The 13,138-nt window shown below is 36.7% G+C and overlaps 2 protein-coding genes across 2 annotated transcripts; both read right to left on the bottom strand.

Moving 5' to 3' along the window:
- Positions 1–8,291: 8,291 nt before the first annotated feature.
- Positions 8,292–8,944, bottom strand: LOC127129030 (ethylene-responsive transcription factor ERF098-like). The gene has a single exon (XM_051058358.1). It carries the CDS (start codon positions 8,810–8,812, stop codon positions 8,399–8,401), a length of 414 nt encoding a protein of 137 aa, XP_050914315.1. The 5' UTR covers positions 8,813–8,944; the 3' UTR covers positions 8,292–8,398.
- Positions 8,945–12,121: 3,177 nt separating this feature from the next.
- LOC127129029 (ethylene-responsive transcription factor ERF098-like) lies at positions 12,122–12,733 on the bottom strand. The gene has a single exon (XM_051058357.1). The coding sequence runs from the start codon at positions 12,612–12,614 to the stop codon at positions 12,195–12,197; it is 420 nt and encodes a 139-aa protein (XP_050914314.1). The 5' UTR covers positions 12,615–12,733; the 3' UTR covers positions 12,122–12,194.
- Positions 12,734–13,138: the final 405 nt, after the last annotated feature.

The raw sequence follows: 13,138 nt of genomic DNA, 5'->3' as shown, positions 1-13,138 counted from the left end.
TCCCTCCAAAATTTTCTCCCAATCCAAATTCAAATTTCTTCCACATAAGCCTTTGATTTTCTTCCATATTCTTGTTCTGTGATATTGATTTGGTGTAGATCAAGCCTTGGATCAGTGAATTCGAGCAGAAATTAAGCATAGCAAGCTCAAGAACAATGAACATGGAAGTTGTTATTTGAGCAAGATCTAAGTCACTACAAGCTCCAATTTCTTCATAAAGCTTCATAACAGTGATAGAGGAGTGGATTTGAAGCTTGCCAGGCCTTGAAATTGCTGATTCCAGAAGTTGATCTTCAAGAGGTAGGTTTTTTCGAAGCTCCTAATTCTCAAAACTTTTGCCATGATAGTGTAGATCCTTGCTTGCTGATTATGCTGATGGGAATTTCGTGTGAAATGGTGGCTTATTGGCTGAGATATGCTTGATTGAAGTTTTGTACATCAAAATGTTTTGTTTCGATTTGCAATGTATGTGATGAATTAACATGAATTGATGCTGAATTCTTGTTGTACATGTCACGAGCTTTTGATTGATATAAGTTTTGGCCAAATCTGGAAAAAAATTTGTGGATTGTTATTGTTCATCCACCGTCTTCATGAAGAAGACGGTGGTTTCCACCGTGCGCCGCCCTGCCTGTACAGGCCTAGGGTTTACTGGTTCGTCCATGCAAATATTACTGTAGAAGCGCCATTCAAGTTGCAAGCGCGCGTTCGATTCCCTTTGTTTTCATGTTATTTTGTTTAATTCATGCTGACCTAGCGCTTGCGTGTGCATCCAGTGGCCAATTCATTGGTCCATATCCCTTTGACCGCTTCCACGCCAGCCTTGACTGTTGATATGGCTTCCACGTCAATTATTGAAACGGAGCGTTTTGAGGCGCACGGTTCGAATCCGGCTGATGCATTGCCATTTTATTCAATTCTTTTTATTATTTTCATGATATTTCAATGTTTATTTCATTTTTTCATGATCTTCAAAAAATCACCAAAAATAGTATGATAATCCAATTAATTCCCAACTTTTTTCTACTTGTTCATGTGGATGTCTAGAATTTTATGGTGTTGATTTTAGGATTTTATCATTTCTGGAAATTAAATTGTGTTGAATTCTTTGAACATGTGTACATTTGGACCATGCCTCATTCAAACTAATGTGAAATGCTCAATAATGATCCAATTGCCATGAAATTTTACATGATGATTCTCAATATGTTGTGTGATGTTTGAGGCTTAGTTGTGCATTTTTATCATTTTTCATTTCTGTTTTAGGAACATGCTAATTTGGTGTGACAATGTATGTCACACAATTTGATGTGGATCTTATTCATTTTCATTGCCTGACCAATTGAGCTCTTCTGTTTACAATTTTTGGCATGATGATTGTGTTTGATATGTTGTATGCTCATAAATTTTTCCATGATTGTTTGAGTCACTTCTGATTTAATATGGAATTTTGATTCTTGTTGACCAATTGTGTGCACCTCTTGCTTGCCTTGCCTTCTCTTGCACATGAAATGACTTTGCTTAATGCTTTTGACTTGGTCCTTTTTGGGACATGTTCTTATGTGTTTAAGGTTGCATTATGTTGAGTTTTGGTTGTTGTTTTGACTTTTTGATTCACTTTTGACCCTAGGCTTTGCCCTAGGGGTTTGTACTCACAATTTGAGTTTTGCCTTTCAGGACCAAGCCTTTAGCTCCATGGTTGATGTTGTTTCCTCATTTGAGCTTTGTTTACTTGCTTTGTTTAACTAACCTTGCTGTTTTGTAGGTTATTTGAATGATGAAACAATTTGAGTTGCTTGCACTTTGTACCTTGCTTTGTGTAACACTGTTGATTGGGATTGTTTGATTGTTGTTATCTGTTGGTTGTTTGTCTGAATAGAATACTGATGGTTTAGCTTTTCTTACAGGTACTTTAGCCGCTTTAACTCATTATTTGAGTTGCTTTGCTTTACTTGTGGTTGGCATATTCTTAGGTAATCTCTTGAACTCCATGTAGTCTGGAAGACCTGTCATGTTATTTTGGCAGGCACCTGTCTGAAGTCCTCCTTAAGAGGCAATGTTTGTGCTTGTTTATCTTTGTGCCTTGTACATGTAAAGACCTCCCAAGTGAAGAGGCATTGGCAGATAGAAGGGATGTGCAATCCATCCCCTGCTATCCAGTTGAGTCATTCATCTTGCTCGCACTACGTGCTGATGCATTTTGAATAAACACCCAAGATCCTTGTATGTAGAGTCGGTCAAGTGGAGTAGAGTCTCACATTCTGGACTCCCACACCTTCATAGATTCAAGCTCTCACAGTCCAGGGATAAGAGCTATGAGGTCTTACCCTCATTACCTTTTCATCTGCTTCACCCTAACTCTCAATGTTAGGGTTAAGAGCTCAAAACACCCATAACAGAACCGACTTGTTTGTCGAGGTTGATTTGACCCCTTGACTAAAGCCCAACCTTGTATGAGCCACTTGTTTGCATATAGTGTGTGTGCTTGCTCTCCTGACCTTGTGTTTGCTTACTTGATGCTTAGGCTATCTTGCTTCCTGTGCGAGTTAGGTTTTGTTAGATACCTCAACATAGGACCATTGTGGATTGCATGACAACTTTTAGGCTTGAGTCAGTCTCCCTATTAGTTTGTTATTTCCCAGTCTCTGGTTAGGAGAAAGTTTCTCCCCTGTTAAGGGGAACTACGTCGCCCTGATCCTCATACCAAATGAGGTACGTAGGCAGGAGATCGTGCGAGATCTCTCCGGGCAACCTTTTCTTTTTTGTGTGTGTTTGCTTGACAGCTATTAGGCTCGAGTTCCAGACTCCCTATTAGCTTGTCTGTTTGATAACCTTTTTGTGTGTGTTTGGAGTCTGATGTAAGTCCAGCGATTGGCATTCGGTTTCCTGTGTGCGTCTGTTTGGTGTGTTTGGAGTCTGATGTAAGTCCAGCGATTGGCATTCGGTTTCCTGTGTGCGTTTGTTTGTTTTGTTTGGGAGTCTGATGTAAGTCCAACAATTGGCATTTGGTTTCCTGTTCGGGTTTGTTTGTCTGGAGTTGGACGTAAGATCAGCCATTGGCAGTCTATTTCCATTTATGTGTTTCTGTTGACGTCTCAGCGTCTTTGTGTTGTGTTTTGTTTCGGCGTGCGTTAGCCGAACGACGAGTGTTCTGATTCTTCTCTGGATAGAGAAGATACGTAGGCATAGGATGTGATATCCTAGCGAGCATGTTTCTCATTTCCCCCCGAACTACGTTGACTCTGATGTTTGTTTCTGACAAACTACGTAGGCCCAGGATGCGATATCCTGCCGAGTCCGCTTCCTCCGTTTTCTTCCATCTGTGTTTGATTCCAGTGTGTGTGCATTCTTGTGAGCAGTTATTTAGCAACCCTGTTCTATTCTTTTGAGCGTGGATCCCGTTGAGTACGGCGGACGTGAGGGGTGCTAATACCTTCCCCTTGCGTAACCGACTCCCGATCCTTGCAATCTCCGGTCGTAAGACCATTTCCTTTCCAGGTTTACTTCGAGCGTTTCCTTTCCTTCTTTTGGGATAAATAACGCACGGTGGCGGCTCTGTTTGTTTTGTTTTTTCCGCCGGTTATTTTTCGCGTTGCGACAGATATACATAAAGTGTTTAAGCACCCTTTTCCTTAGAGATCTCATGCTTGCGAGATTATTGGTAGACATAATATTTTTAACCTCATGCTTGAGTGACTGGTAGATCGATATATTATTCTTAAACATTTCATTCATACTGGATTTGGAGAAGGTTTATATTGAGAAAATGGTATCGAAATTACAAAGTATCATTGGTTTCTTGATCGGTAAGAAACCCACAAAGGTTGAAAAGAAGAAAACAATAAGAACACAATGAAATTGGTTATAAAGTGATATTCCATACTTTGAAACAAGATGACAAGTGTTACAGAATAGCAAATAACTTCTCTCACCCTAATAAGGATTTGCATTGTGCAATAATGAGTGACTAGTATATTATTTATAAGAAAACTAACATACTAAAACTAATGGGCTCTTACAAACAAGCCCATTACACAGGTTGACTTAGACAAACAAGCTAACTTAAGCAATTGGGCATAACAAACAAGCATAATTCGCCATGCTAACAATTCTAACATACTTCGACTACAACATGTGAACAGACTTCAACAACATGCTAAGGTCCTGTGGAATTGTCGAACCAAGAAACTCCCCTTTGACCGAACTAGAGTTCAATCCAATATCTCATAAATATCCACCTTGGAACAAACTTTATAATATCGAGGAAACAACCTAGCTTTCTTCATGCAGCTTTATCAACTGCATATAGTGGAAAAATTTGCAATTTGGTAATGTCTTGGTTATCATATCAACAACATTGTGATCTGTCAAAACCTTCAGAACATGGACTTCTCCATGCTCGATTACCCCTCTGACGAAATGCAACCTCACATCGACGTGTTTGGTTCGCCCATGATAGGCTGAATTCTTCGACAGATGTATAGAACTTTGAGTATCACATTTAACAGTGATAACTCGACCTTGAAATTTTAGTTCCTTAGCAAAACCTTCAAACTACAATGCTTATTTCACAACTTCAGTGAGAGAGAGATATTCCGCTTCAGTGGTTGATAAGGTAACAAACTTCTGAAGTGTTGTTTTCCAACTAATTGTTGTGCCAAATATAGTGAACATATATCTAAAAATATATTTTCTAGAATCCATTCAACCTGTATAATCAGAGTCGACATACCCTTTGATTTTTGCTTTACTATTTTCATCAGACGCTCCACCATAATTCAGGACTTTGTTCAGAGACCCGTTTATGTACCTTAGAATCTACTTCAATGCTTGCTAGTGAGCTTTTCTAGGATTCGCCATGTACCTGCTTACAGGACTTACTGCGTATGTTATGTCAGGTCTAGTATAAACCATAACATACATCAAAGACTCTAATATGTTAGCATATGTGATGTTATTCATATAAGCTCTTTCGACCTCAGTAATGGGACACTTATCTATACTCAACGTGAATTGAGGGTTTGCCGGAGTCACAACAGGATTTGAATTTGACATACGAAACTTGTCGAGAATCTTATGTAGGGACCCTATTAAGATAAGCATGATTTCAATTTCTTTCTGTCTCTTCAGATGTCAATCCCAAGAATCCTAGATGCTACTCCCAAATCCTTCATATCGAACTCCTATAATGAGTTCAACCTTCACCTTCATAACATCCTCGACATTGTTGCTTTCTATGAGAATATATTCCACATAAAGAAACAAAATAAAAAATGAATTTCCAAGTCAAAATTCAAAGTAAACATAGTTGTTGAAATGACTTCTAATGAAACTTATGTGTGTCATGAACTTGTCGAATCTCCTATTCCATTGTCGAGGAGATTGTTTCAGTCCATATGAAGATCTATTCAGCTTGCACACCCTTTTCTGCATACCCTTTAGGTTTCCTCATCAGGAATGTTTCATCTAGATCTCCATAGAATAAATCAGTTTTCACATCCATTTGTTCCAGTTCTTGGTCGAATTGTGCCACTATGGCAAGTAAAGTTCGAATGGACTTGTGCTTCACAACATGAGAGAACACATCATTGAAGTCGACACATTCTTTCTGAGTGAAACCCCTTGCGACCAATATTTGCTTGTATCTATTCGATGTCACTAATTTGATTCCTTACTTAACTTTGAAAATCCACGTACAGTTGACTAACCTGGCTCCAGCAGGTTTCTCGATCAGTTCCCAAGTGTTGTTATCATGAAGAGACTTCATCTTATTATCCATGGCCTTCAGCCATTCAATCTTATTTCGAATCCTCATAACATTCTTATACTCTCTAGGTTTTTCATCTAGAACCTCACTTACAGAGATTAAGGCATAAGTTATGAGATCTACATACCAAAGTCTTTGAGGTGGCTTGATGACTCTTCTTGGCCTATTTGTTGTCAATAGGTAGTCATTGATAGTTTCCTCATCTTCCTCAGTATCTTCAACATCTTGTGCTTCATCTTCAACTTGATCTGGGATATGCAATTCATTTTTAACATGCTTAACCTCAACGTGAATCTCTTCTTCAGATATATGTGCACTTCGACTAACATCATCAATTTTCTTGAAATCCATCTCAACTTCATTGAAAACTACATCTGAATTGGTGATACACCTCCTGTGACATGACTCTAGGCACCATAGCCTACAAGCTCTGACTCCTTCAGGGTATCCCATGAACATGTATCTCAGAGCTCTAGGTTCGACCTTGTCCTGCCTAATGTGAGTATAGGCTATACAACCAAATACTCTAAGTTTATCGAGATCTGGTGGATGTCCCGACCAAATTTCTTTAGGTGTTTTCTTATCTAACACAGTCGAAGGAAATTTGTTTATCAAATATGTTGCTGTCAAAATAGCATTTGCCTAAAACACCTTCTTTAACCCATCACTAGTCAATATGTATCTAACTCTTTCTAAAATAGTTCAATTAAACCTTTAATCCAAACCATTTTGTTGGGGAGTACCTACAGTAGTTATGTGCCTTGCAATACCAGAGTCTGCAAAAAATGTTGAACGCCTCATTGCAAAATTCAGGGCCATTGTCGGTTCTCAACCTCTTAACTTTCCTGCCAGTCTGATTTTCCCAAAGTCAGCAGAAGTCTAATTCAGGGCCATTGTGCTCCTTTGGTTCGTTCAAATCCTTAGACTACAAGGCTAATTGAACTTCTTCGAAGGTCAGAGACTCTCTTTAATACAAGAGAGTTTCTTTGAAGTGAGCATGTGTTAAGGGTAAAACACACAATAGTAACAATGCTTGCTCTTCATCCTTGATTTTTATATCGATATTTTCAAGATCAAAAATCAGCTTGTTGAACATATCCAACTGCTCAGCCAAAAAATTGTCTTCACTCATCTTGAATGAATACAGAGCTTGCTTCAGGTAGAGGCGATTGACCAATGATTTGGTCATGTACAAACTTTCGAGTTTCTCCCAAAGACCCGAAGTTGTCATCTCCTTCAAAACCTGTCGAAGAACCTTATCACAAAGGCTAAATAAGATGGTGATGTCGGTTTTCTCTACCATAGTCATTTTTTCTTTATCCTTTAACGCAACGTCCATGGTTGTGGCTCCCTTAAACTCTTCTAAGTAATCATGTTGAACCAGTGAAGCTTTCATCTTCAAGCGCCACATACCGAAATCGTTCACTCCGGTGAACTTTTCAATCTCATACTTTTGTTGATGACATCTTTTCCACACTCACCACACCAATTTGTTGAAAAGACGATGCTGAAATTACAAAGTATAATTGGTTTCTTAATCGGTAAGAAATCCACAAGGGTTGAAAAGAAGAAAATAATAAGAACACAATGAAATTGGTTATAAACTATTATTCTTTACTTTCTCTTTGAAACAAGATTACAAGTGTTACATAATAACAAATAATCTCTCTCACCCTAATTAGGATTTGCATTGTACAATGATGAGAGACTAATATGTTATTTATAAGAAAACTAACATACTAAACTAATGGGCTTTTACACACAGACCCATTACACAAGTTAACTTAGAGAACAAACTAACTTAAACAATTAGGCATAACAAACAAGCTTAATTCGTCATGCTAACAATCATAGCATATTTCAACTAGAACATGTGAACAGACTTCGACGACATGTTAAGGTCCTGTCGAATTGTCGAACCAAGAAGCTACCCTTCGACCATACTAGAGTTTGATCCAATATCTCACCGTTTAAAACCATTAAACCTAAAAAAGCATAGACCTATAATCCAATTTCGAACCCTAAAAAAACATTGACCTATAATCCAATTCCGGACCCCAAAAATCTCTACATGAGTCCAACATGTAAGTATATGGCTAAACCTATAAGTGGTCTGCCAAGAATAGCAAGATGAAAGTATATGCCACCTCCTAATAGGCCTATAGCCTAGCCCATGACCGGCTTACAAAATCACGCACAATTGCAAACCATAATATGGTTGCCCTAATACAAGGAGAAGTAATCGACACCGACCTCCACACTCCCATCCATTACGAAAGGAGACATTACCAATTGATATATGTGTTTATATCATATCAGAGGCATTTACCGGGTTTAAGCGACCACCCATACTTCTACAAATGTATATAAGGTTCAACACAAACCATAATTATTCAATTATAATCCTAAAACACACATAGTTCTGATGATAGCATTATTAATGAGGTTCATCCCATTCATTTTCAACCAATGACCAAATTGTCCATTTTTAAACCTTAGCAATTTATTTTCAAGACTTAAAACAAGTTTGAACTCTAATATTTATTTGACTGCCTTCAAAAAATAAATCTTTATTAACTATTATGAGAAACCACAAATATTTCACGTAAAAAAAAGCCAGACCACTCTCTTTTACTTGCATGTAGCATCATCTTGCCCGTGAAGGAGTTCTTCCAACAACTTGTAGTCCAAGCAAGTCAGTTGATCTAGAATATCATCATCTTGTTGTTGTTGATAGGAAGAAGAAGAAGAGTTAGGCAATATATTATTTGAAGTAGAAGTAGTGTTTGGAATATAATAATTAGTAGTAGAGTGAGCAAATTCATTAGGGAAGTTGAGAATGGCTTTGTGACCACGAAAATGAAAAGCAGCAGCATCATAAGCACGCGCAGCTTGTTCAGCAGTATCAAATGTTCCAAGCCAAATGCGAGAACCTTTTCTAGTTGGATCACGAATTTCTGCTGCAAACTTTCCCCACGGTCTGATACGAATACCTCTATATCGAACCCCTGCATTGTTATTGTTATTATTTCCATCTCCTTCCATTAATTTTCTGTTATTGGAATGACTGAGATTAATTATAATAAGGTTGCTATATACTCAAATTTGGATAACCAGTATTTATGCATGTAGTATTTCTGGTAAGCTGAGCCTGAACTTCTCCAGGGGTCGTAAGTGACGGTTTGAATTTCAACTCCATTAACATATTTTATAAATAAAGTGACAGCTGAGTTTTTGTCAGCTGGTTTTTTAATTGTTTTTTTATTAGACACACAAATTATATGAAGGAATGTACACGTACGCACTACGTAAGGTCGGGGAGATCTTTGGTCTGATTGAAAGGTTTATCTATGTGAAAAATGCAATTATGTGTTGTGTTACATTTGCTTGGTTTTAAATAAAGTTTATAAAATTTATAAAATGCAATGTTTTTTATTATTTTAGTGAAATAATGTTTTTCGAATAACAAAAATTAGAATTGAAATATAAAGCAATGTTGGATTTCTTTTTTAAGAAATTACAATATAAATTATATAAAAGGCTTTACAAATATCAATTTTAAGAGTACGATCAACTACAAATTATATATAAAAAATAAAGTATATATATGTTTTTATGATATTGACATTATTTATGTCACATTTTTGAAAAGTTTCTTGGTATATAATGTTTGACGTCGAATAAGTAGATTGTCTATCGTCATCGGTTATTAACAACTTATTATAAAGGTGTTTGTGATCTTCAAATATGACATGTTGTTCGTCTTCCGGATGAAAGTTTAGTCTTTCAAGCGATGGTTCTTTGTAATCCATATCAAAAGAAAATATTCTCCACACAACTTTACATACAGACAAATACCTACAAGGCGAAATATAAATACCTATAAATAGGATATCCATCAAAATCAATCATTGTGCATTCAACATTGATATGAATAAAACAGTTCTTATATATAAATTCGACAAAATTGTGTGAATTGGATTAGGAAAAATAAGCAGTATTTCGGAAACAGACAACAATATATAAACGAAATACTATCAAACTAAAGGATCTTATTCTTGATATTCTTTAAAGTGAAATAAACATATTCACTATTGTTTGCCTTAAGTACACCTAGTTTGATAGTCGTACTAACACGTAGACGCCGAACTTTACATAAACATCTCTACTCTCCACTAACAATAAAGAGCATATATGACTCGCTAACGATTTCACACCTTCAAATCAGGTATATACCTGACTTCAATCAACAACCTTATTGACTCATCATAAAGTTTGAATCTCACAGATCGAACACCTGTAATCTTGCAAGCTTTATTGCTTCCAAGCAATACAGATCCACCATCTTAATCACATAGTTCCTCGAACAAGTCTTTGTTTTGAGTCATGTGCCAAATGCAACTTGAATCCATGATCCACTATTTACTTGAGTCGCTGCTTGAAACCACAAGAACATCAGATGAGTGGAAATCATCTTGAACAATGGTTGCGTTGCCATTATCCTTACATTCATGATCTTTTAGGCGTTCAAGGCACACTTTTCTTGTACGACCCACCTTTTTATAGTGATAACATCGAATACCAGATGTATCACCACTATAAGACTTCTGCTTACTTTTACCTTTCTTCTTGTCGAACTTGCCATCTCCCTTTGTGAGTTTCGCCTTAACCGACATACCTTCACCAGTCGAAGATGGCTTGTGCTCCTTTCGTTCGTTCAAATCCTTAGACTACAAGGCTGATTGAACTTCTTCAAAGGTAAGAGACTCTCTTCCATACAGGAGAGTTTCTTGGAAGTGAGCATGTGTTATGTTAAATAGTAACAACGCTTGATCTTCATCCTTGATTTTTACATTGATATTTTCAAGATGAAGAATTAGCTTGTTGAGCATATCCAACTTCTCATCCAAAACTTTGTCTTCACTCATCTTGAATGAATACAGAGCTTACTTGAGGTAGAGGCGATTGACCAATGATTTGGTTATGTACGAACTTTCGAGTTCTCCCAAAGACCCGAAGTTGTCGTCTCCTTCGAAACCTGTCGAAGAACCTTATCACGAAGGCTCAATAAGATGGTGATGTAGGGTTTCTCTACCATAGTCATTTTTTCTTTATCCTTTAACGCAACGTCCATGGTTGCGACTCCCTTAAACGCTTCTAAGAAATCCTGCTGAACCAGTAGAGCTTTCATCTTCAAGCGCCACAGACCGAAATTGTTCACTCCGATGAACTTTTCAATCTCATACTTTTATTGATGACATCTTTTCCACGCTCACTGCACCAATTTGTTGAGAAAATGATGCTGAAATTACAAAGTATAATTGGTTTCTTAATCGGTAAGAAACCCACAAGGGTTGAAAAGAAGAAAATAATAAGAACACAATGAAATTGGTTATAAATTGCTATTATTTACTTTCTCTTTGAAACAAGATTACAAGTGCTATAGAATAACAAATAACATCTTTCACCCTAATTAGGATTTGCATTGTGCAATAATGAGAGACTAATATGTTATTTATAAGAAAACTAACATACTAAACTAATGAACTTTTACACACAGACTCATTACACAAGTTAACTTAAACAATTAGGCTTAACAAACAGGCCTAATTCGACATGCTAACAATCATAGCATTCTTCGAATACAACATGTTAACAGACTTCAACGACATGCTAAAGTCTTGTCGAATTGTCGAACCAAGAAGTTATCCTTCGATCATACTAGAGTTCAATCCAATATCTCATAGTTTAAAGCCATCAAACCTAAAACAACATAGACTATAATCCAATTCCGAATCCTAAAAAAGCATTGACCTATAATCCAATTCTGGAACCCAAAAATCTCTACATCTCTACATGAGTCCAACATGTCAGTATATGGCTAAACCTATAAGGGGTATCCCTAGAATAGCAAGAAGAAAGTATATGTCACCTCCAAATAGGCCTATAGCCCATGACCGGCGTACAAGAGCACGCACAATTGCAAACCATAATATGGTTGCCCTAATATAAGGAGAAGTAACCGACACCGACCTCAACACTCCCATTCATTACGAAAGGAGGCATTACCAATTGATATATGTGTTTATCGATCATATCAAAGGTCTTAACCAGGTTTAAGCGACCACCCATACTTCTACAAATGTATAGAAGGATCAACACAAACCCTAATTATTCAATTATAATCCTAAAACGCAGATAGTTCTAATGATAGCATTATTAATGAGGTTCATCCCATTCAATTTAGCTAGAATAATAGCCAATGACCAAATTATCCATTTTTAAATCTTGCAATTATTTCTCAAAATATAAAACAAGTTTGAACTCTAATATCTATTTGACTGCCTTCAAAAAATAAATCTTTATTAATTATTACAAATGATCAACCACAAATATTTCACGTAAAAAAAAGCCAGACCACTCTCTTTTACATGCATGTAGCATCATCTTGCCCCAGCAGGAATTCTTCCAACAACTTGTAGTCCAAGCAAGCCAATTGATCTAGAATATCATCATCTTGTTGTTGATAGGAAGAAGAAGAAGAAGAGTTAGGCAATGTATTATTTGAGGTAGAAGTAGTGTTTGGAATATAATAACTAGTAGTAGAGTGAGCAAATTCATTAGGGAAGTTGAGAATGGCTTTGTGACCACGAAAATGAAAAGCAGCAGCATCATAAGCACGCGCAGCTTGCTCAGCAGTATCAAATGTTCCAAGCCAAATGCGAGAACCTTTTCTAGTTGGATCACGAATTTCTGCTGCAAACTTACCCCATGGTCTGATACGAATACCTCTATATCGAACCCCTGCATGTGCATTGTTATTGTTATTATTTCCCTCTCCCTCCATTAATTCAGTTTTGTTGTTGTTGTAGTAACTGAAACTAATTATAATAAGGTGCTATAATCATATCAAGGATAACCAGTATTTATGCATGTAGTGGTGTTTCTTCTTCCTGGTAACCTTAGCATGACATTCTCCGGGAGTCATAAGTGACGGTTTGAATTTCAACTCCATTTATTATTTTATATAGATAAGTTGAATAAAAGACTAAATTGATATTCTGAAAATTTGTTGCCCGAGTATTTTTTTATTAGACAAAAATTTATGAGATAAGGTACACCTACCCTATGTAAGGTCAGAGAGATCCTGGTGTGACCCAATAGCTAGACAACCTTTAGTGCCGGTTATAACTGGGAGTGAGAATATGTTAGCTTAATTGATCTAAAATTTGCATGATCTAAACTATTCCAGCAAAATATTTAAGGTCTACATTTGGCTTGGAGCCTTTTAAGTTTATTTTAGCTATGAGTATGATATTTTAGAAAGTGTTTTACTATTAATAACTTATTTAAAATTTGATACTATTTCCA

This window comes from Lathyrus oleraceus, chromosome 3, assembly GCF_024323335.1.
Source record: "Lathyrus oleraceus cultivar Zhongwan6 chromosome 3, CAAS_Psat_ZW6_1.0, whole genome shotgun sequence".
In the NCBI taxonomy this organism is placed as follows: domain Eukaryota; kingdom Viridiplantae; phylum Streptophyta; class Magnoliopsida; order Fabales; family Fabaceae; genus Lathyrus; species Lathyrus oleraceus.
Note: the sequence above shows the minus strand (reverse complement) of the source record. Positions and strands in the feature narration are given on the sequence as shown.